We start from the raw sequence: 25,004 nt of genomic DNA, 5'->3' as shown, positions 1-25,004 counted from the left end.
TGAGTTCAAATCCGGCCTCAGACCAAAACACTTGACACTTACCAGCTGTGTGACCCTGGGCAAGTCACTTAACCCCAATTGCCTAAAAAAAAAAAAAAAAAAAAAAGGAAAGAAAGAAAGCTCTGTACCCCGGCAAGATATTTTCAAAGCTCTATGAATGTTGGATTGACTGGAGGGGTCAGAGACCAAAGACAGGGAAACCACCGAAGTGGGTTTTAGGATGTCAGAATAGGCTCAGAGCCCGAAAAGTCTTTACTGGGCATATGTGCTTAATGAAGAGAGGAATGTGACCAGATCAGGGAAGATGTTTAGTTTTGAGTTTAGTTTTGTTTCTGGGCTTTTTCCCATCCCATTCATTTGTATGAGAGATAAATGGAGTTTTGGAAGCGAAAAAGATGGGGATCTCAAACACCAGAGCCTTTGGCAGTTTGCCAGAAGGGTTTCCTCTACTTAGATGAGATGACTATTAGTTAGTAATTAGACAGGAAGTAATACAGATTTGCCAGTTCTAAGCTACAGGAGACTCAAGTCCCAGTGACCAAGAAACATAACAAAAAATAGAATTAGGCCTGAGTGTATTTCTTAGCTAGCTGAGTATGACTTTGCTCTGTGTTCCAAAGAACTTGCCAGAGCAGACCTGTTTTGGATAAGCTTTGAAAGAAAAAAATTCTCAATGAAGAAAAAATCTGTGATGTCCCCCCTACCTCAGAAAGACTTTCCCCATAGACTTTTGGTTTGTTTTTGTCTTTTTTTCCTAACTCATCCACATTGGAAGGACAGAGACTGTTTTGTCTCAGGTATGTGTATCTACTTTTCCCATTAATGGTATGTGTATTTGAGGGAGAATAAGACTCAGTTCTATGGAAGTAATGGTTTACTGTTACTAGTCTTACTATGGTATTTCATGAAATACCTTTGTTTTGAATTATTTATGACTCTGGCTAATTAGTTAAGGTAAAGACTTGAAGGGGGTGGTGGGATGGTAGCATAAGCTATGGTTTTGAGTGGCTAAAGAGCCAGAGAGTACCTTGAGTCTGGGGCAGTTTTGTCTGGAGGTCTCATGCAGGAGAGAGGCATGTCCCTGGGTGCTACATACAACAATAATCTAGGTTAGAGCAAATGAAGGTCTGAAAAAGGGTGGTGGAAGTGTCATTAGAGAAGAGGAAAGAGATATGAAAGATGCTATAAAGACAGAATCAATAGGACCTGGCAACTTATTGGATATAGGGAGTGGAAGAATCAAGATAACTTCAGTTTCAATGTGAGTGATTGGTAAGACCATAGTTCCATGAACTCAAATAGGGAATTCTGGAGAAAAAAAAAATAGGCTTAGAAAGAAGGTGATGATTTTAATTTGGGATTTATGGAATGTGAACTGCTGGTAGTATATACAGATGGGGATGTCCTACAAGCATTTGAGGTCTTGGACTGGCACTCAGGGGAGAAATCAATGCCAGATACATAGATTTAGGTGTCGTCAACATAGCCGTTGTCATTATGCCAAAAGCAAGGATGTTCAGGATAGAGTGCTGTACTTGGCATCAGAAAGCTCCAGGTTCAAACATTCTCACTAGTTGTGCGGTCACGGATTTCAGTTTCTCCCCACTTGTAAAATGGGAATAATACTCCCTACCTTACAGGGCTAGTGTGAGGATCAAGTGAGATAACACAAGGAAAGCATTTTGCAAACTTTTGCAGAATCACAGAAGCACAATGCTACGTAAATGTCCACTATTATTATTTATAAATGAAACCATGGGAGTGGATAAAGATTATCAGATGAAAGAGTGTGAATGAAGAGAGAAAAGAGTCAAGGACAGACTCTCGGGGGCAGCCATAATGAGGGGTTTGGGAAAAGGACAAGAAGGAGTGATCCGATACATGGGAGAATCAGCATTGGAAAGGGTGGCAAGGGATGGGGTTCACAACTTTGGAAAGAAAAATTCTGTTGTATTGGCCAATAATCTTGGAGAGCCCACAGTCCACAAAGCACTATAAAACGCTTTAGGTCCTTTACTGCATGATAAAATCAGAGGCTGGTAGGGACTTTGGAAGGTTTTCCCTTCTTCCAGAGGAAAGTGCACTCCCACACTATGGCAAAAGAATAAGCATCTTCTTTTTAAAAATGAGTCTCAAAGAACATTGCATTTCCTCTAATGGTTTTGAATTCCAGTTCTTACAGTTTGGAAATTCTTTCTAATGTCTATTCCTAATCCCTTCGGCAACAAATTGAGCTATCCTTGGTCTGGCTATAGACCAGCCTATAATCTCTTTCTGACTACCCCTGCTTCATCTTTCTCTTTCCAAGTTAACCCAGTCCAGTACTTTAGCTTTTCCTCTATCTGGATATTTTACAAACCCCGAATCATCACACATTCGGAAGGAAGAAAGGGAAGAAAACAAGTTAAGTACCTACTACGTGCAAGCCACTATGCCAAGCACTTAACAAATATTATTCCATTTGATCTTCACAACTCTGTGAGGTAGTTTCTATTACTACCCCCCATTTTACATTTGGGGAAACTGAGGCAGGCAGTAGTTGAATGATTTGCCCAGGGTCACACAGTTAGTAATTATCTGAGCCAGATTTAAGTCTTCCTGATTCAAAGCCCAGCATTCTATCTGCTATGCCACTTAGATTTAGTTCCTAGATAAAAATAGGCACACAAAAATGCTATTATATAATAACAATATAAACATATTATGGCACAATGGTCCCAATGTCCAGATTTTCAAAAATAACTCCACCAATATACTTCCTTCTAAGTCCTCCACCACCATTTTCTCATTTCCAGTATGCTCTTGTAGAGAAGATTAATGATGTTGGATAGGGAATTATTTTCTTCTGAGCACAAACTAGAACCAGTCTTCCATCTAACACATTTCCCATTTGTATTAGAGATTGAAACTTTAAAATAAAACATTTACAGGAACTTGATAAAAAGAACTTTTGAAATGATCTTTAATTGCTTTGCAGGAATTGATGCTTTGGAAACTAAATCTGGAACAAAGGCAAGTTAATGAGAACTTGTGTCGAACAGGAAGGAAATCTAGAAATCCACTCTGATTTGGGTTTGCAAGAGGAATGCTGCTAAAGATGACATTCACAGGCAATGTCTTGACTCACCCATTTTACTTTCACATCTCCAAATTAAAAAAAAACAAAACGCTGCTCCTACACTCAGTATATAGTAATACAAGACTGGACAGATGAATTCTGTGTTCTCTCAATTCTTTCATCTGCTTGGTGCCTGATGGTATAGGTTACTTACCCTTGGAATTCACTTTTTCCTTTTGGGTGAGAGGTAAGATTCCAGTCTCACAAATGGAAACAACAGTGGAACAATGTATAGACAAATCAGTGAAAAGAGAGAAGAGAAAGAGGTGAGAAGTTGAAGTCAGATTTCTACAGAAGGCCTTATAAAGAAAAAAAACCCCAGTTGAGGACAGCTATTACTGGAAAGAAAGTGTTGGCAGGAATCTACTTGTTCAAGCATGAGTTGCATGTCTGAGCTATAGACAAAAAAATTCACCATTAAAAAAAATTGACTCTGGTCAAACCGCTGCTATCATCAATACCGTCTCTAGCAATAAATAGGCAAGTTTTCCAGGAAATTACCCACAGGACTTAGTAGCAAGTTATTGGAAGTTGAGAATCTCAGCAAATGTGGAAAATATTCTAAGGACCTGCAAATTTGTGCCATGTTTTTGAACTTTTTTGTTTTTTTGCTTTGTTTTGTTTTGTTTATATTTGTATTTTTGCCACTGCTAAGTTATGCCCGGCAGACATCACTGGGGAGGGCAGTTAGAATGAGGGGCACTTCCACCCAATTATCTCAAAAGGGATATTTGATTGATTCTCTCTGACAACACCTGTCTCCACCCACAGTGTATGACTTCCTTTTTAAGTCTCCACCTCTATTCTTCTCTCTCTCACCTTTTGGGATGGAGAAAACTCAGAGGTCTCTGGTATCAAGTGACCGATCTGCTTGGAGATAATATTAGCTAGAAGAGTTTTAAATCTAGGGCAAAGATCCTGGCTCCAAGTTGCTTCTCTTCTCTGCAAAGTTAGAAAGCTTAAAAATACAGATGATTAAGCCAATTTATAATTCTCCGAGCTCTTGGGCAATTCATTTCATTGTCAGGCTGGAAAGACTTCATAGTCAGTTGTATTTAATCACAGGTTCCCCCACCTTACCCCCATCACACAATTTATAGCAAAAACACAACAAGTAAATTATCTTTATCTAGAAAGGCATTGTTAAAAATACAAATAACCCATAAATAAAATTTATAATAGTAGAGACACACCCAAGTGAACCATGTTATCAATCATATCTGGAAATAAAACAGAAGGGAGAAATATCTTACAAAGGATGGAGTAAATTCATCATTGTGCTAGTGGCCTCCATGAATAGGCAATAACTTAATCAATCACTACTATATTCTTTTCATAAGATGAGCCAGAGAAATTAAAGGGTGCTAGCTACTAGAAGGCTTAGAATTGTTTGTTTAGAAAACACCTCCCATTAGCTACCACCCTTCACTCTCCAACTTGATCTCTGCATCTCCAGAGAGATTTAAAAATCACAGCTGCAGTAGAAAACTCCATCTTCTAGTTCTGATCCCATGATGGCTTTGTCTCTTCTCGAGACAGGGAGACATACAACCTCCAGACTTTTTAGTGACTTAAGCCGCCACACAAGGTATAGAGTCCAAACCTCACCAGAAATACTGTTAAATAAGTAATAACCATGTAGACACAAACTATAGGTTAGTCTCCCCACTAGAGGAGATGAAATGACTTGAGGAAGATTTCTGTATAATTTATCAGAAAGAAAAAAGCATACCTTGAAAGACAGAAGGAAATACTTCAAGGGAAAAATTCAAAAAATCTGAAATGGGGGGGCAGCTAGGTGGCACAGTTGATAGAGCACTGGTCCTGGATTCAGGAGGGCCTGAATTCAAATCTGGCCTCAGACACATAACACTCACTAACTGTGTAATTCTGGGCAAGTCACTTAACCACAATTACCTTGCCAAAAAAGAAAATCTGAAATGCCAATAGAGAATCAGAAGGTTGGACAGAAGATGAACGAAATACATAGAAGGAAGATGAGAAGGTCCACAGAACCTTGGGGACTATATAGTTTGAGGCTCTTCCCAGAGAGGGTAGAACATCTTTCCTCATTCCACAGAATAAAGATTAGGATTTACAGATGTTGCCAGAAGAGAGACTACCTAGTTCTTGTCATAGAGAGGAGAGATGAAATCTGGTGAAATGGAGATAAGGTGAATTTATGTGAATAGATAAGAGGAATGTTATCATCCCCAGGCAGGTGTCTGACACATATTAGAAAGAAACTGTTATTCTGGAATTGATTTAGACTAGTAAGCAAGAACTGTTTGCCAAATTATAAATGTCAGAAACCTTGGGAGGAAGTGACCATCTCATCTGAGAGTTTGTGATTGATAAGGAGAGGAATGCTGGGTATACTATGACTCATTTCCTGGATACTAGGAGAGTGGGTTTCAAAGAGTTCAGAGAAAAAAAAGCTAGGCTCCTATAATATAAAATTCTACGGGGTAAAGTCAACACAAGAGGGCTAATATGCTCAAGAAGAAATACTTATGATATAAATACAAATGATTCTGATGAAGAAATAATTAAATTATATTCAATGAAAGGCAGAGCTATGTAAAGAGACCAGTGTTGATGCCAGGGGGATTCATTGACTAGATGATGTTTCTAAAAGATGTATACAGAGCAGCAAGCAAGAACAAGCAGCTAAAGAGTACAGAAGACCGAAATAGTATGTGGCGTAGTGCACAGAATGCTGGATTAAGATTCAAATGCCTCTGACATCTACTAGTTGTGAGATACTTGGCAAGTTACTTAATCTTTTGGAAGAATGGTCTCCAAAGTTGAAGCCTTGACCCTTGGAGTAGGATGGGGAGATGCAACATGATACTAAAAAGGGTTATGGCATGACCTCAAGGGGTATGTGATCAACTGATCAAGAGAATGGGAAAATGGGTCACATCCCACCCTCATCACAGTAACTACTCATAGGTCTTGTGTCCAATACAACTACATCCTCTGCCCTTACTCCTCCCCTTTTTTCCTTTTGGGTGAGATAGTCAGTCATACCAGGATGAATGGCTATGATATAAATCATAAATCTCATTACAAATCTTTTGGGCCCCAAACTATGCCTCTGAACTTCTATATTCATCCTTCTACTCACCCGGGCTTTCAACCTATCATCCTAAATTCTCTACTTTTGATCACCCTACATATCTAGACAGTTGCCAGATCTTGTTGTTTATATTCACATTCTCCATTCACATAGTCACAAACCTAGTTGAAGCCTTCTTCATCTTTCATCTAGCCTATTGGAATAGCCTTCTCATTGGTCTCCCTGCCTCAAATATCTCCCCACTCCAATCCATCATCCACATGCCTGCTCAAGTGATTTTTACCAAAATGCACATCTTATCATGTCACCCCCATTCAATAAATTTCACTGGCTCTCTATTGAGTCTAGGTTCAAATACCAACTCCTCTAGGGTATAAGTATAAAGAATGAAACAGTCTCTACATGAAATAAACTTACAATTCTAATGGGGGAGACAAGTAACTATAAAGATATAGATCATAGGTATGAAGTTAATAAATACAAATACATACAAAGTAGTTCCAAAAGGAGGGTGGTGGCAGTTGTGGGGTTAGGAAAGGTTTCATGTAGAAGATGGTTTGAGATTCATCTTAAAGGAAGAGAAGAACTCTATGAAGAGAAAGTAGGAGGTGCATTCCAGTAATAATGGTATTGCAGCTCTTTGGAAAGTAGGATTGGGTCACAGGTTAGGCTTCAGATTCTAATGTTTCTTGCTGCCTCTCCCCCTCTCCCCAATCTCTAGAATGGGGATAGCCTGAGAGAAGCTCTATCTTGCAGTGCAATCAAAAAACCTAGCTGGTTTCAGCTCCTGACTATGTGCTGATTTTGTTGAATGAGGGCTAAGGAGTGAAAATCCCTACCACCCTTGGTTGAGGTAGGGCAAGACAAATTGGGAAGACTCCCAAGGCTTTGGTCATAGTCAGAGAAATATGGATTCCAACTAGGCCTGGCTGCTCTAGAATGGTGGCAGACAATTCCTGGGTCCTCCATAGGGATCTAACATCCTGGTTAGTAAGAGAGTTGGAGAACATCAGGAACTGGATCAAGGGCAAATGTAGGGTCAGGAAGTCAGACTTCTCAGCTCCACTGTCTAGGCCTGACCTGGATAGGCAAGTCTTATCTCCAGACCTGATAAGCACAAGCCAGCTTGAGGTGAGAGAGATGGTGGGGGTGAGACCATGCCTTCCAAAGGAACTGCTATCATTATACTCTCTCCCTATCTCCAGGTGGTTCACTCTACTTTTCTTTTTTTCCAGTTTTTGTTCTTTTTTTATGCTTCTTCCCTAATTATTCTTGATAAAATGAGGAAAGATTTGAATGAAATTTCATGAACGATAAAGGGACTTCTGGAGGATCTGATTTCCTTGGCTTCAAATTTAATACATTTATTTAAATTATTGATAAAAATGATCCAAATTATTTAAAATAAATTTATTATATTCATTTATTTATTTTCATTGTTCAGTCATCTTCACCAGAGGTCTAGCCTATTACTGTACATTTTCACTGTTCCCCCTCTCTGAAATCTAAAACAATGTTTGCCTATCTCCAGGCCCATTTCTCTTCCTAACTGATTCTTGATTAACTTGATTAACAGCAGTTCAACAATCCTATTTGCAAGTTCTTTAAGTACCGTGGAATGGAGTTATTCCTACTCAAGTGATTCCTCTTCATTTATTTTCTGTTTCAATTCCTTGTTAATAATTTTTGCCCTGTCTGGGACTCTTCTATCCTTGAGTTGACTTACAATTTCATGCCATGACTTCTATGAGCTCTTTGATATTTGAGTCCATGATTACTGTTTCTAGCCCTCCTTTTTTATCAGTCTCACTGTGAACTACAGAATACTTTTGTTACCATTTCTCGAGTATAAAAAAATACATTGTTTTGCTAAAACAAACTTCCCTCTCATCCCACCCCCCAATTTTGACATTAAAAAAAGTTAAACAAAACCATCTAGATAGTATGTATAACATTCTGCTCTGTAATATTCCATCAACTTCTTAACATAAAGGAAAGTAACACGCAATTAAAATCAGTCATCTGTAACCAGCATTGGTTATATGAATTTGATCTGAGTTGTTATCTTTTATTTCGTGGTACTTTCATTTATAACTGGAATAGTAAATAGAGTGCCAAGTATAGAGTTAGGAAGAATCATCTTCAGGAGTTCAAATGTGGCCTCAAACACTAACTAGCCCTGTGGCCCTGGGCAAATCACTTAACCCTGTTTGCCTCAGTTTCCTCACCTGTAAAATGGACTGGAGAAGGAAATGGCAAACCACTCCAATATCTTTGTCAAGAAAACCCCAAATGGATTCACGAGTAGTCAGACATGACTTAAAAAATGACTCAGCAAGGCATTGGGCATATTCTTTTAGTTGCTTTTTTCCCCCACTTTGTATCAGTTCATGCAATTCTTCCCATGATTCTCTGAAATGTTCATATTAATTGTACCTACTTTAAGCAATTTGGCATGAACTTATGTTCTTATTTCTTCTCTTCCTCTAAAAACCCCTTGACATCATCTGTCCTATTTTACACCAGTCTGACAAAGAGGTGGTCCTTCTTGCACTTGAATCCAGCCTCTCTCATCTCCAGCAGATTAGAAACTCCAATGTATCCCTCAAATCTTCAGTTTCTATCTACTGGTTCCTTCCCTACTGCCTTCAAACATATCCAAGTATCCTCCTATCCTTAAAAACCTTCATTAGACCACAATGTTGCCTCACATTATCATCTTGTATCTCTCTTCCCTCTCTCAGCCAACCCCTAGAAAAAGCTTTCCATCCTCACTGCCTCCACTTCTTCTCCCATAAGTCACTCCTCAGCCTTTTACACTCCAGCTTACAACTTGATCACTCAGTTGAAACTGTTCTTCCCAAAGTATCAATGATCTCTTCATTGCCAAATCTTATTGGATTTCTTTTCAGCCCTAATCCTTCTTGACTTCTCTGCTGCCTTTGAAACTGGTCACCACCCTCTCCTGCATACTCTCTTCCCTGGGTTTTTGTGACATTACTCTCCTGGTTCACCTGATTATCTCCTTTATTGCCTTTGATAGCTCATCATCCTTATCACACATCATATGTGTAGGTGTCTCTCAAGGTTCTAACCTAGCCCCTCTTTTCTCTACATTCTTGGTAAGCTCTCATGGATTTAACTAACATTTCTGCAGATGATTCTCTAATGTCTCTCTATCCATCTATCCTACTCAACTTTGGATTTGAGCTTGAGATGTCTCTAGGTCATCCAATTTGAAACGTCCAATAAGCAATGAGTTATGGAGGGACTGATGCTCAGGGGAAGAGACCAGGGTATTGGTAGGAAGACACACACTTCCCAATGATCCAGCAATATTATTCTTCCCAGTTCTTCTCATGCCATACTCTGATCCCTCAGTTCCATGCCTTATCATTACCTATCCCCCATCTTTAAAATGCTTTCTCTCCTCACCTTCACCTTCACTTTCACGCTTCTTTCAAGGCCCAGCTTATATCCTACCTTCTGGAGTCTTCCCAGGCACTGCTAGTTCCTTCATTGAGATTACATTCAATTTTTGCTGAATATATGCATAACTCATACACACCATTTCTCACATGGTCTCGCCCATTAGAATGTGAACTCTTTGAGGGCAGAGGCCTATCTCCAATACCTAATATAGTACCTTGGCACATAGTAAGCACTTAATGTTGTTGACTGTTGGTGAATTCTCTTTATTTTTCTGCAGAGTATAAGTTGATTTCTCCTCAAGTTAAGACTTACCAGTAAATAGAGCACCGGCCCTGAAGTCAGGAGGACCTGAGTTCCAATTCAGCCTCAGACCAAACACTTGACACACTTAGTAGCTGTGTGACCCTGGGCAAGTCACTTAACCCCAATTACCTTTAAAAATAAAAACTTACCCTCCTGGCCTAAGGACTTTATACCTGTTCCACAGTTCTTTTACCTTTATTATTTTATTTATTTGCCATCTGGTTTGGATTCTCTTCTCTCCTGTAAGTCATTGTCTTCCTTATTACTGAGCCTTTTCTATCATCCTTTTGGGAAACACTTTGCTGATAATCTGCTGTAAAGTAGAAAGGGATTTCTCCTGCCTTTTTACATCCTACTCTAGCAAAAACTTACTCTGCACTAATTTCACATGTAGTGCTGTATGGAGCAGGAAAACAAATGTGGTTTGATCCATGTAGGTCATCAGAACAGTTCTTAACCTCCACAGCTATTGAATTCTAGATCCTTTTAACTTTTATCTATTTGTTAACTACTCTAGATTGACGATGACCTCTATCCCTCTCAAAGGAATTCTAATTTATCCTGGAGCTTAACCACTCTAGGGGTACAATTTCTACAAGGTCTAGTCTATGGATACCAGTTTTCGCTTCACTTTTCTCTCCCTGGAGATAGTCACTCAATTTTTATGAACTTCTAGGGCTGGAAAACAGACATTAATACTTAGCCTCAGGCAGTAAATATCTAAATTATCCAGGACAGATGATTTTCTATTCTTTTTTTAAAAAAAATACTTTCTATCTATTCAAATAGTGAAGACTCTTGCCTCTCATTCCCTTAGTTATGGCCAGAAATTTAATTCTGTTGTACAGTTCCACAGTATTCCCTCCTTAGCAGGTTGATGCAATAACCTCTCTTGGGTTCTCTTTACATTTCTTGTATACAGGTTTTTCCTAAAGGACTCAAGAGCATCTGATATCAGTCATTTGTACTCATAGCAGGTTAAGTCAAAAGGTCAATTCTTTTATATGTCATTTCCCCTATACGTACTTCTATTTTAAATCTTGTTTCTAATTGAGAAATGGAAGATTTTATCATATTAAGCGAATTTTTAGCATACAATATTTTGAAGCTACAGAAAAGAAACAAAATCACTTAGAGCTGAAATACTACACATTCCATAGATTAAACGCAAATTTTTATAGATGTCTCTAAGTAAAAGATAAGTGTTGTGAGGAATCAGTGAATGAAGATAATAGACCCAGCAAGTACAACAAAACCAGTACTCAAAAATGCTTACGTGGTAGCTCCGAAACTGACAAATACTCAAGGCAGCATGACTTCACTCTCTGTGTATTATTTTAATATAAACTACATTTCTATTTACAAATATACAGATTACAAATGTGGTATAAATATACACAAAATACTAAAATATCTTTACAATTATCTTCACTTGGGAAATCTGATTCTGTAAAAATCAGATATTTATGATTAAGACACTGAATACGATTATCAATAGATGTCAATTTTCCAATCTCACGATTAGCAAAATCCTTTGAAATGCATGATACTATCAGTTATCAAAAGAGAAGAATATTTGGCAAATTGTATGATTCTCCTTATACTATGACTAAAAGCTTCAATAAGAAAATGTTAGTTAAAGGCTCTGACTTGAGAAAACTGTGGAAGATAAAGGATTGTTCATTCTCTTGCCGGTCAATCTAACAATGATTATATATTTATTATATTAAGATCCTTAGATATAAAATAGTTCAGTATGATTACACATACATTTTCTCTACAATGCTTCAAAATTATTTGTATTAACTTCTTAATTACTTATTATTAATTATTGTTAGTATTGATCTGACATGAATACCTCAACTAGAACTAAACAGAAATATAAAATTTGATAATAGTCCACAGTCAAATGCTATTTGAAGATTAAAAGCTTTATGAAATATAAAAATATACACATAGCACAGGAAAACACTGGAGTCTTCTTTTATTTACAAGAATACTGTCCGAATAAATATGAGCAACCTTTGAAAGTTTTACACAAAAATATCGATCCATTAAGTCCAAAAAATCCAAATTAAGTGGAATAGGAGTAACACTATTAATATCATTTCCCCACCTAGACATTAATTTGTAACATCAAAATTACATCTATTGATCATAACTGATGATTCCTTTTCAGTAGGTTAAACAAGTCAATTGTTGTTAAGCTATCTTTATATAAAGATATAATTCATGGAAGTGTAACAGTTTACTTCAACCATGAAATTCCATGAAAGTGACCATGACAACAAAAAAAGATGTTACCTGAGAATATGGAACATTTGCAACATCACTGCCTTCTGATGGCCATCATACCCCAACTCAAACAAAACAAATTTTTCATCTTATTGCAGATGAAATGGTGAATTAAGAAATACATACATTATATCATGTTTATTGGTTGATTATACAGCTATCATATTTGCTTAATGCACAACTGGTTGAAGAAGTTAATTTCTTTCCTATTCTACATAAAATTCCAGCTAGGCTTAATGCTGCAGATAAAGCCCTTGTATCACTTCCAAACAAACAGGAGCATCTCATGAATCAATTCTCATTTGCAGCAATGGATACTGTTTTCTCTGTGGAGAGCTTTTCGGTCTTTTTCTCTTCAGTACTATGTTAGTGGTTTTGCTGGCATTAGTCTCTGTTGGGTTGGTTTCTATTTGTGTTATAAAGCTCTCAGGTTTTACAGCTTCTTTCGTGTGGCTGCCAGAGAAAACTTCTTGGTGGATCCTCTGAAGTTGTAGAATAGGCTGCATCGTTAGAACTGTGGAGAACCCATCTGCTTGCTCAATCAACACTGGCAAGGACTTAAAAAAACAAAATAATGATACTTCAATTTAATTCTCAGTGAAAGAAAAACACAACACCCTAGATTCCACACCTATCAGGCTACAGCCATTCTAGGAAAAATATGATGAGGTCACTACTGATAGGGTATTTTCTTCAATTTACCAAGAGACTGCATCAATGCTAGCTGAGAAACTGCAGTAATAAGCTATAAAACCTGGATAAATGAATACTTGAAAATAAGCTTATAAAAAAATCAGCTCGAGGAAAGTTCTACAGTAATCTGTAACACTATGTATTTTTTTGGACCTGGGAACATAATCATGAAAGAAATCACTGAAAGAAAAAAAAAAACACAAAGGTAATGCCAATATTGAAGCACTTAGTTTACTGGGAAGACACATTTTACAACTTTCCACTGGAAAGATGGGCATCTATTCTTTAACAATACAGGCAGGTAAAAAATTTCAGAACCAAGGGTATGGAATCTGACAGGTGTTTCAGATAACAACCTCAAGTTAGTTAGATATCTAAGAGATTTAATCCACTGCATGCAAGCACCAAAAGGAAGTTACGGTTTTTTCAGGCAATCAGTTTAAATCACATCAGAGATTAAAAGATTTAAAGCTAACCTCTGAAGCTGCCACAAACCGAAGCAACAGTTAATACTCAACCAAGAGAGATATTGAATAGTCAAATTTCTAATAAAATATTATATAAAGAACTTTTCAATTCATTTTATATACTTTAAGTTCCAGGGAGTTTGTGTTTTTTTATTTTGGATGAAGTAATTCAATAAGACAAGCTATGATAGTATTGTGAAGATCAATCAACAACCAGTGGTCAGAATGACCACTGACCATGGAGTCAAACCTTAACTGCCTGTTAGAGTCAGCTGGTGGTACAATGGATGGAGCGCTGGGCCTGGGATCAGGAAGACCTGAGTTTAAATCTGGCCTCAGACACTTACTAGCTGTGTGACACTGGGCAAGTCACTCAAACTCTGCCTCAGTTTCTTCAACTGTAAAATAGGGATAATAACAGCTCCTAATTCCCTGGGTTCAAATGAACCCAGACCAAATGAAATATTTGTAAAATGGCAGGCACAGAGCCTGGCATATAATCAGTACTATATAAATGTTTATTCCCTTCCTTTCCCCATCTTCCCCTCTTACACAAATGCAGAAAAATCAAGTAAAAAAAAAAAAAAGCTCCTGAGAATTTCTGCAAAAACAGACTCTAAAAATACGTGTCATGAATTTTCAAAGAGACCCCCAAGTCACATATCTTCCATTTAAAAGCAGCATATGGCTTTTACCTTCATTACTTCAGTAATCTGCTTGGTAGCTGTTTCTCCTCTGCATTTCAAATTTTCCATGTGAGATTCTGCAACGAAAGCCCCAAATACCACTTTATTTCTTTTTCAAAAGAAAACACACTGAATAAAAGACCACTGGAAAATTTCTTAACAGGTATTCACCTTAATTTGATATTTTTACGATGCTAATATTGACTAAATTAAAAATTAACTACCCAAGGCTACAAAAGATTTTATGCCATCATAATAAAATTAACAGTGGCAAATACAAGTGGCAGATTGCAATAGCTATACAAAGATGAATCTTTAGAATATAAGCACATAAAAGGGCAGGGAATCATGTTTTTTTATGTTTTTTTAAACGGCAGCTATTAGAACATGCAGCACATTGTGGTAATGATACAACACTGCTTAAGAGTGATCAAATTTTAAGGAAATATGTTAAAATGTGAGTCAAAAATTAGTAATAATATTTAAATTTGGTCTTTTCCTTCCATATATAAATCGACTCCTTACACAAATAACCAACATTTGAATTTGACATGCAAAACCCCACACAGAACAGAATTTCCAGTTATATTAACACTGTTATTTGTTCCTTGTCCCTCATTGGCTAAATCTCTTTTTAATTCTGGGGCCAGGTTTTTCCCCCTTACATTTTCTGTCTCAGCTTAGTCACTTACTAGTTTTGGACTAGTTACCACCTCTTCATGCTGCAAGTTCCTCATCTACATTCCTTGCATATAACAAGAACTATAAAACAATATTTGTTGAATAGTATTGAATTTCTTTCAAGAAATTATCAAGGAAAACTGCCCTGATATTCTAGAACCAAAGGGTAAAATAGAAATTGAAAGAATCCACAGATCACCTCCTGAAAGAGATCACCAAAGGAAAACTCCTAGGAATATTGTAGCCAAATTCCAGAGTTCCCAGGTCAAGGACAAAATACTGCAAGCAGCCACAAAGAAATAATTCAAGTATTGTGGAAACACAATCAGGATAACACAGGATTTAGCAGCTTCTACATTAAGGGACCACAGGGCTTGGAATATGATATTCTGGAGGGCAAAGGAGACAGATAGGATTACAGCCAAGAATCACCTACCCAGCAAAACTGAGTATAATCCTTCAGGGGGAAAAAATGGTCATTCAGTGAAATAGAGGACTTTCAAGCATTCTTGATGAAAAGGCCAGAGCTAAATAGAAAATCTGACTTTCAAATACAAGACTCAAGAGAAGCATGAAGAGGTAAACAGGAAAGAGAAATCATAAGGAACTTATGTTTACATTCCTCCATGGAAAGACATTTGTAACTCATGAGACCTTTGTCAGTATGAGGATAGTTGGGGGCGGGGATATTATATGTATAGATAGATAGAGGGCACAGGGTGAGTTGAAGATGAAGGGGTGATATCTGGAAAATAAAATTAAGGGGTGAGAGTGGATTATACTGGGAGAAGAAGAAAGGGAGAGGTAGAATGGGGTAAATTATCTCACATAAAACAGACAAGAAAAGGCTTTTATAGTGGAGGGGAAATGGGGGAAGGTGACAGGGAATGAGTGAATCTTATTCTCATTGGATTTGGCTTAAGGAGAGAATAATATACACACACTCAATTAGGTATGGAAAGCTATTTTACCCTACAGGAAAATAGGGGGCAAGGGGATAAGGGAGTATGGGGATGATAGAGGGGAGGGTAGACTGGGAGAGGGGTAATCAGAAGCAAACACTTCTGAGGAGGGACAGGGTCAAAAGAGAGAACAGAATAAACGGGGGGGATAGCATGAAGGGAAATATAGTTAATTTTCCACAGCATGACTACTATGGAAGTGTTTTGTATGACTACACAAATATAACCTGTATAGAACTGCTTGCCTTCTAAATGAAGGTGGGTGGGGAGAGAGGAAGGGAAAAAATTTGGAACCCAAAGTTTTAAAAACAAATGTTAAAAAATTGTTTTCACATGCAACTGGGAAATAAGATATATAGGCAACGGGGTATAGAAATCTATCTGCCCTACAGGAAAACAGAAGAGGAAGGGGATAAGAGAAGGGGGGGGGGGAAGATAGAAGGAAGGGCAGATTAGGAGAAGAGGTATTCAGAATGCATACTGTCTTGGGGTTGGGGGAGAGACAAGATGGGGAGAAAGTCTGGAACTCAAAGTCTTGTGGAAGTGAATGTTGAAAATTAAAAATAAATAAATAAATTAATGAATCTTAAAAAAGAAAAAGGAATTAAATCTATAAATTGAAGCAATTTGTCTAGATGGGGTGGGAGGAAGATCTTAATCTTGCTCTTAATAGGTTTCAAGGAAATCCACAAACTTGGATTTACACCTTTATTTTCATTAACCTTTAACTGAAATTTTTCATTTCTTACAATTATGATTTTAAAAACAAAACCCAAAGAAAACCATATTTTGAGAAAGAGTCTATAGGTTTCACCTACAGACTGCTAAAGTCTGCTAAGGATGTTCAACTTAAGACCCTCTGCACTAGATGATCTATAAAGACCAAAAGCATTCTATGACTTTAAACTTCTTTAGAAAGACAGACGACAATGGTGAATTACAAGCACATTCATGTTCAAGAAAAATCAGCATATGATCAAAACAAGTTCTTTCACAGAAACCAGTTTTGTTTTATTTTCTCTTCCATCAGTCTCTATCCTGTATAGCCTGGATATACACTCAAGGAATAAAAGGAAATGGGTGAGAACAATTAAAAGAGAGTGCCTTATAAGTACATTTAAATTTCAAGTTGTTGTTTGTCCTTCACGGTGGAAGAGGACCAAAATGACACCATGACGTTGGGTCAATGTAGAGTGTGTCTGGCTGTGGCTGATCATACCAATATGAGCTAGAAAGATTCTACTACCAGCTGGACACAAATAGTCCACATGACCATTTGGGAGGGAGATATCTCTAAATTTGCACATCTTATATTTCTTTTGAGCTACTATAATTGTGTTTGTTTATAGAGCACAGCACCATCTTTGATGTGGAAATGCCATCCTGTGGCATTTTATGCCATCATTTATATATGTCATATAAAAATGTGATTCTGTGCCCATGTGTCCCATGTCTCATAATCAATACCAAAGTTCTTCAGAGAAACCTTGAGAGTGTCCTTGTATCACTTCTTTGGACCACCATGTACAAAGGTATGTTTAGCACTTGGACAGTGTGGCCAGCCCATCAGAGTCAAACTCTCTTCAATAGCGCTTGGATGCCTGGCAATTCAGCTAAAGAAAGGACCTCGGTGTCTGGTACTCTGTTTTGCCAGGTGATCTTCAGAATCTTCCCAAGACAATTAAAATGGAAGCAGTTCAATTTTCTGCCATGGCATTGGTAGACTGCCCAGATTTCACAGGCATACAACAACAAGTCATCGCAACAGCTCTGTTGACCTTCAGTTTGGTAAGCAGCCCAACATCTCTTCTCTCCCACATATTCTTTCGGAGCCTCCCAAACGCTGAGCTAGCTCTACGTGTATGTCAACCTCATCATCTATGTGTACATCTCTGGAAAGGATGCTGCCAAGTGAACGTATTCACAGCATTCAAAATTTCTCCATTTGCTGTAACTGATGGTTCCACATGTAGATGGGGTGGTGCTGGCTTGTGAAAGGCCTCTGTTATTTGGTGTTAATTGTCAGGCCAAAATTAGCACACAGAGCAGAGAACTGAACCATGCTTTGGTGCACCTCAGCCTCAGAGGCGGCACATGATCACTTAAATTAATCAATGGTCACAAGCAAACTTAAAAAACAAACCACACGTGCATGAAAAAAGACTAAATTTCCAAGATAGGAAGAAAATTCCTTCCTGACAAAAAAAAGTTGAAATGAAAAATTGGAAGAGAAACTATTATTTTCTGAATGAAATTGATCAAAATGACTTTTTTATTAGAGATTATACTTCAGCAATAAATATGAGAAACTATATTTCAAAACTATTAAGTGCCTTCTGCATTTAATTTTCTCTTCCACCATGACTTCTGCAGCATCCTTTAATTCAAATATTCTTCAATTAAAGCATTTAATTTAAATATGCAGGTGATTACATTAAATTCTAAAAGAAAAGTCCAAATGTATACACTTTTCACTAGACAGAAGACCTTTCATATTAGGAAAACTTCTATTAAATCTCTTTCCTTAAAGAGCTTAAATAACCCCCTACAATCTTTTTATTTAAGGTACAGGTAACACCATAAACTTAGGAACAAGACCTAAATATAGTCAAATATCCAACTCATACCATGACAGAAGATAGACTCCCTTAGGAGAACAAGTATTTTTGGTATTGCTATATTCCTATCTTGGTGTGGTGGTGGTAGGGTGGAAAAAATGTTCACAGTGCATCTGTCTTCTCAGCTAGGATCATACAATAGGTAAAAACGTAAATGTTGACCAGGTTAGGTTAGCAAGTTAACCCACAAAGATCCATTTAACTCATAATATTTCTGAAATATAGCACATGCAATAGCATTGCATTATTCACCATGCCTAGAATGCCCCCTCCTCACTTCTACCTTGCAGAATCCTTGGCTTCCTCTAAGGCTCGAGTGTAACCTCCTAACAAGAGGCCAATCCTGATTCCCCCAATCACTTTGTAATTATTCTGTATATAATTTCTATTTACTTATCCATGTTCATGTTATCTCACCTGCCCCCCACTCCTACCCTACAATTAGCCCCCTTAGGACTTCTATCTTTCCAGCCTAGTACCTGGCACATAGTAAGCACTAATAAAAGTTTGCTGAATTAAACTATGGGTTAAACAGGCTTTTGTAGGGAACCAAACTGCCATTTTTACTCTTCCTACATGGGAATGAATTTTGAATCTCAAACAACCAGTTTACAAATAGACTTTTGGAACATAACACATTGCCTGTAAATGATGTGCCAGTGACTTAATAGATTTTGTTATTAAGAAAAGTTAATATATAGATCTAAGACTGTTGCTTGCAATGTCAGCAAAAGAATCAGAAGCATCATGCCCTATTACTGAGAATCAAAGTTAGTTCTTTATATATCACTACATATTCCATTAAGGATTAAGAAGTGTGTCTCCTCAGTTACTAATTTCAAGATAAGGAATGATTTAAAAGGAATAAGATATGGAAGCAGCCTTTAAGATGGCCTAAAGACCATGAAAGCTGTTTTCTTAAAATAGCTTACCAAGGAGGACTAAATGTTGCCATTCACTATCTAAATAGCAGACTAATGTACTGTTACTTTAAAAAGTATCTTGAGTCTTAAAAATGTGGAAGTTGAGTGCTACCCCTGAGAAAATTGTTTTCCCCACTTATTGGCTTTCCAAAACAAAGGGAAATGAAAAAGTGGAAATGAAAGATTGAGCAACTGAACTAGTTTTGCTTTCAGGACAATGAAGGCCTTCAAGGAGAGGCTGTCAGATGACCCACCTCCAAGGGCCCTTGCAACACTTCAGCTATATTCTCTGATTCATTTACTAATCTGGGAAACATGAACTTCTAAGAGGCTACACAAATATATAAACTCAGCAAAAGTGCTCAACCACGTACTTCCTTTCCATTTCCAACTATATTTGATTAATATGACCAAGCAAGCATTTATTTTGGATTCATTTCAAAAGTGGTAACTAAAGCTACAAATAAACAATAGAAAGTAGTACCACTGGTGATAATGAAACAAATAAAATTATTTATTACTTCCTAATGAATGACCGTCAGTTGAATGTGCCTTGTAGGAATTTCGAGATAATAAACACTACGTCATGGACTTCCAAAGAAACTGATACTTCTTATATTTTCCATGATTTCAATAATTTAAAAAAAAAACCTGTCAAAAAATTCCCACTTAAAGTTTTCCTTTATGTTTACTTCAAAGTTTTAATTCTCACCTAAACTACAGACATTTAGGTGGCTTTTAAGTTTTATTCTATTTGTGATGCCAATATGTTAAAATACACTGGTGAAGGAGTTGAACCTACATAACCAGGTGAATTTTATAACAATCTATAAACTGATTAGTAACAAAAAAATCTGACAACAAACAAAAGTCTTCTCATGGTAGTTCATTAAAAAAAACAGTGTCACTCTCTAAGAAAGTCTGTTGCATTTTTAAAATAATACATGGGTAAACTGTACAATACATGCCTCAATAACTATTTTTATGTTGTACAAAACTACAAGGAAGTACTTTCAACCACTACATTTAGGAAACTGAACTCTTGGGGCAGCTAGGTGGCTGAGCATATAGAGCACCAACCCTGGAGTAAGGAGGATCTGAGTTCAAATTTGGTCTCAGACACATAACACTTACTAGTTGTGTGATTCTAGGCAAGTCACTTAACCCCAATTGCCTCACCAAAAACAAAACAAAACAAAAAAACTGAACTCTCTTCAATCAAATACACTAAGAGATTTCAGTTCAATTTTGTCAACTATACCAACAACTTAAAGAGTGAACTAAAATTTTTAATTGAAAATTAATAACTTCCACAAAGTTACAAGATACAAAATAACCTCACACAAATCATCAGCATCTCTGTAAATTACCAATAAAACATAAAAGAGATAGAAAAATTTTATTCAAAATAACTTACAGAATGGGTCAAATATTTGGGAGTCTCCTTATCAAGGCACACACAGAGGAACACAACTACAAAAATTCTACAGAAATAGACAGACCTAAATATTAATTGCTCATGCTTAGGCCATGCCATTATAACAAAAATGACAATATTAATTTACCTATTCAGTGCCACATCATTCAAAAAACTACCAAAGGATTACTTTATCGAACTTAAGAAAATAGTAACGAACATCATCTGGAGGAACAAAAGGTCAAGAATATTTTCTGGGGCAGCTAGGTGGCGCAGTGGATAGAGCACCGGTCCTGAAGTCAGGAGGACCTGAGTTCAAATCCAGACCCAGACCAAACACTTGACATGTATTAGCTGTGTGACCCTGGGCAAGTCATTTAACCCCAATTGCCTTTAAAAAAAAATTTTTCTCAAGGGCAAAACAATGGGAAAAATGGGGGCCTTGAAGTACCATATCTCAAAAGATACTACACAGTAGCGATGATCAAAACAATTTGGTTTTGGTTAAAGAAGTCAACGAATCCATCACATTAGGTACAAAACATACAGAAGCAGACAAGTAGAATACAGTACGCAATAAGCCCACAGAACCCCAACCACTGTGTGAAATACTATTTGACAAAATCTGCTTACAAAAAATAGTCCGGCAGAAATTCGGTTTGCACCTCACCCCACATACTAAAATAAGCGCCAAAAGGTGATATGACATCCATATAAAATGTCACATCATAAACAAATTAGAGGAGGGACAAAGGAAATACTCTTTCTTTCACAGCTATGGATAAGGGAAGAATTCATGGCTAAACAAGGGATAGAGAGGATCACAAACAATAATATGGACAATTTTTATTACGCAAAATTTAAAAGGTCTTATGTAAACAAAATCAATGTAAAATTAGAAAGAAAATTAAATGAGAAAAAATTTTAGAGCAATTTTCTTTCATACTAAAGGTATCAAAGATCCATAAGGAACCAATTCAAATATGTAAGAACTGAGGAATTCAATTATGTAAATAATTGGAAATAAAGGAAAGTGTACTTTCCTTATCTCTCCCTCTTCTTCAACCTTAATATTGCCTATGACCAGCACTACAAGAGGAAGATCAGCTAGAGACAGAAGAGCAGAGATGGATGGGGAATAAGAATGTTAAGGTTATATAAAGCAAGTGAGGGTGGTGGCAGAGCAGATGACCTTTTTCCCTACCACCTGTCAAGTCCCTTAAACAATACTCTCACCTCACTGGCATTAGAAAGAAGAAGTAGAGCTCAATGAGGGCCAAAGTAGAGTGAGGAATAAAAGGGAGGATATCCTCGGCAGAAGCAATAAGGTGTGTTCTTATAGCAGTTAAACTAGGGTAACCACTAATCTAAAGGTGTTATATTTTAGTCAGCTACATGTATGCATGTTGGGAGTCTTCTACATGGAAATATTCTATATAGAATCTTCCATGTAGAATATTACATTAAAAAGGTATTTAAAATTGCAAATTAAAACTATGCAAGTAAACCAAAGGACCTAAATAATCACTGACAGGTTCTGTCTCTTCCAGGAGTACAGAAAAAACCCTGTGACTACAGGGTACAAAGTTCAATATGGGTCACTGGGAAGGATTAATTCTTTTTCCCTGAAGCATGAATCTTAAATGTGATAGTGACTTGTCGAACCTGAAAATCAATATCCAACTGTGGTGATTCACAGGGAAACAAATGATGCTGTCAAAACAAACCTAGATATTCACTCTAGAGATTATAAAATCCTGAGCAGGAAACTTAAGACTTTCCAGGAACAGGTGATATTTTCATCACTGCTATGGACTGAGGGAAGAGACTTTAAAAGAGAAGCAGATGTGGAAAGTAAAAATCTGATTTCAGTGGTGTCAGAGAATGAGATTTGGATTTCCAAACAAGATATTTATATATAAAACATACAAGTTATGGGCTTTTGGCCAGAAATTAAGAATATTTAACGAGTACCAGGAATAATATATTTGCCTTGAGATCTGAAGGTCTGATGAAGAGAATTCAAAAGCCAAAATGGAAGGGAAAAGAACAAATTTCCCATATTACAACTTTTAAGCCAGATACCACAAAAGATACGACATTCAAAGAAAAAATATTAATAAAAGTATTCAGTAAATTCACAGGAGACATATCCAAGAAGAACCCTAAAAATATTCATGAGTCATAGATTTCATACAAAAATGTGAAAAACTTAGGCAGAAAGCAAAGGTGAATTAAACTTCTTACTTCAAAGAGGTAAGTATGACCTCAGATGTCATTGCAATTTGATTAGGACAAATGACTAAAATGGCAGCGGAAGGGCACACTTTATTCAAAAAAGGAAAATATGGAAAAGTGGTAGTTCAGTGACATATAAAAAATACAAAAATCCATAACTTAAGTGGGGAAGCACTGTGGGAAACTTTTGGGTAAGGATCAAAAGAGAAACAAAAGTTTGTTGTTGAAAAGTTTGTTTGAAACAAAAAAAAACCCTTTTAAAAATAATATTTCTAAATTAGTACAACAGAGGAATGCTATAGAAATAATTTACATAGATCTTAGCAAAGTTTTTGATAAAGTGTCTCATTCTTGTGGAGAAGAGTGGAGAGATTATTAGATAATAACATAAATTAGATGGACTCAGACTTGGATAGCTGGACCAGTTGTTCAGCTGGAATAACTGTTAATGGTGATATCAATATGGTAGGAGGTTTCCAATTGAGTGCCTCAGGGATCTATGCTTGGCCTTGTGTTATTTAATGTTTTTAGCAAATGCTTGGATAAAGGCATACATGCTGCGCTTACCAAATTTGCAGTTGACACAAAACTCAGAAGGATATCTAGCACAGTAGATGACAGTCAGGATCCAAAAGGATCCTGAAAGGTTAGAGTACTGGGTATAATAATAATGATGATGATGATGATGATGATAACTAACATTTATATAGTACTTGCTGTGCACAAAGCACTTCACAATTATTAGCTCATCTGATCCTCAAAACAATTCTGGGAGGTAGGGGCAATTATTATCCCCATTTTACAGACAATGAAGCTACAGCAAACAGTTAAGTAACTTGCCCAGAGTTGCACAGCTAGTGTTTGAGGCCAAATTTGAATTCAGGTCTTCCTGACTCCAAGCTCCATGCTCTATCTACTGTACTACCTAGCTGCCCAGTAAGATCTAATAAGATGAAATAAGATGATCTAATAAGATGAAGGATAAATATAAAGTCTTGGGTACAAAATGCAATGGGGTGAGGTGGATAAACAGCAATTTTTCTGGAAAAAAAAATCTGTTAAGTTTTAGTAGACTACAAAGTCAATGAGTCTGTGGAAGCCAAAAAAGTAAATGTGATCTCAGGTTACATTAAGAGTGACACAGCTGGGATGATGTGTACCTTGTCCTTTCCCAAAGGATTTTAATTTATTCTGCTAGGTTCTATTTGGAAAGGTTTTCATTCCATGTAGTAGTAGGAAGCAGAACAGCCCAGCTCCCTCCCATAACTACTCCAACAAGAGTACCAGACCAAGAAGTGATTGGGAGTTCAGCCCACTGGAAAGTGACCAGGGCAGGAACTACAGCTCTCTTGCTAAACGCAGAATGGAATCTAGGATTCAATCCTTGAGCACAGACCAGGGGTGAACCTATAGCTATATCTCTGACCCTGGAGAGGAATCATGGATTCATGCCACAGTTGAATGACCAGGGCAGGGATTATGGGTTGTGGGGGTGGGGGCAGCTTACAGTTCTCAAGGGATCACAGACTCGGCAAAGCAGCATGAAGTAGGAATGTGTCTGCAGCCAGGCCAAAGGCAAGTAACCTGGGAAAAATGACTGCAGCCTAGGGGGTGCTTAAGGTGGTGTCACTCTGAAGCTGCAAAGTCTACCAGCTAGCTGACAAGATCTGGGGTCAGCAACTGTCTACTAGACTATTTAGGGGCAAGTTTATAGTTGTATTGCCCACACCCAAACCAAAGACCGGAATCTGCAAAATTTTAAAAAGGAGGGGAGTGATCAGACCATGGCCTTTATCAAGCCACTTATGGCCTGGTGTATTTTTGCAACTCCCTGGCCTGAATCACCCCTAAGTTTCTTGAAGAACACAGGACTCCAGACCTGGAGAATGAATGAACAGCACAACCACAGATGAGATATATATATATGTGTGTGTGTATGTATGTATGTATGTGTGTATATGTATATGTATATATGTGTATGTATATGTATATGTGTGTGTGTGTGTGTGTGTGTATATAAAATGAATAGCAAAACCACAGATTGTGTGTGTGTGTGTGTGTGTGTGTGTGTGTGTGTGTGTGTGTGTGT

At 37.2% G+C, this 25,004-nt stretch overlaps 1 protein-coding gene across 1 annotated transcript in view; it reads right to left on the bottom strand.

Annotated features, from left to right (window-relative positions):
• Window positions 1-11,252: 11,252 nt before the first annotated feature.
• Window positions 11,253-25,004, bottom strand: part of NSL1 (NSL1, MIS12 kinetochore complex component) — a 31,827-nt gene continuing 18,075 nt past the window's right edge. Inside the window, exons 5-6 of the mRNA XM_027871461.1 lie at window positions 14,086-14,153; window positions 11,253-12,787 (exon numbers count right to left, since the gene is read on the bottom strand). Coding sequence (XP_027727262.1) covers window positions 12,515-12,787; window positions 14,086-14,153 — 341 coding nt within the window. The 3' untranslated portion in view covers window positions 11,253-12,514. The remainder of the gene's footprint in view (window positions 12,788-14,085; window positions 14,154-25,004) is intronic.

This window comes from Vombatus ursinus, unplaced genomic scaffold (genome assembly GCF_900497805.2).
Source record: "Vombatus ursinus unplaced genomic scaffold, bare-nosed wombat genome assembly UNPS02014798.1, whole genome shotgun sequence".
Taxonomy (NCBI): Eukaryota; Metazoa; Chordata; class Mammalia; order Diprotodontia; family Vombatidae; genus Vombatus; species Vombatus ursinus.
The sequence above is the reverse complement of the archived record's forward strand: the minus strand, read 5'-3'. Positions and strand labels throughout refer to the sequence as shown.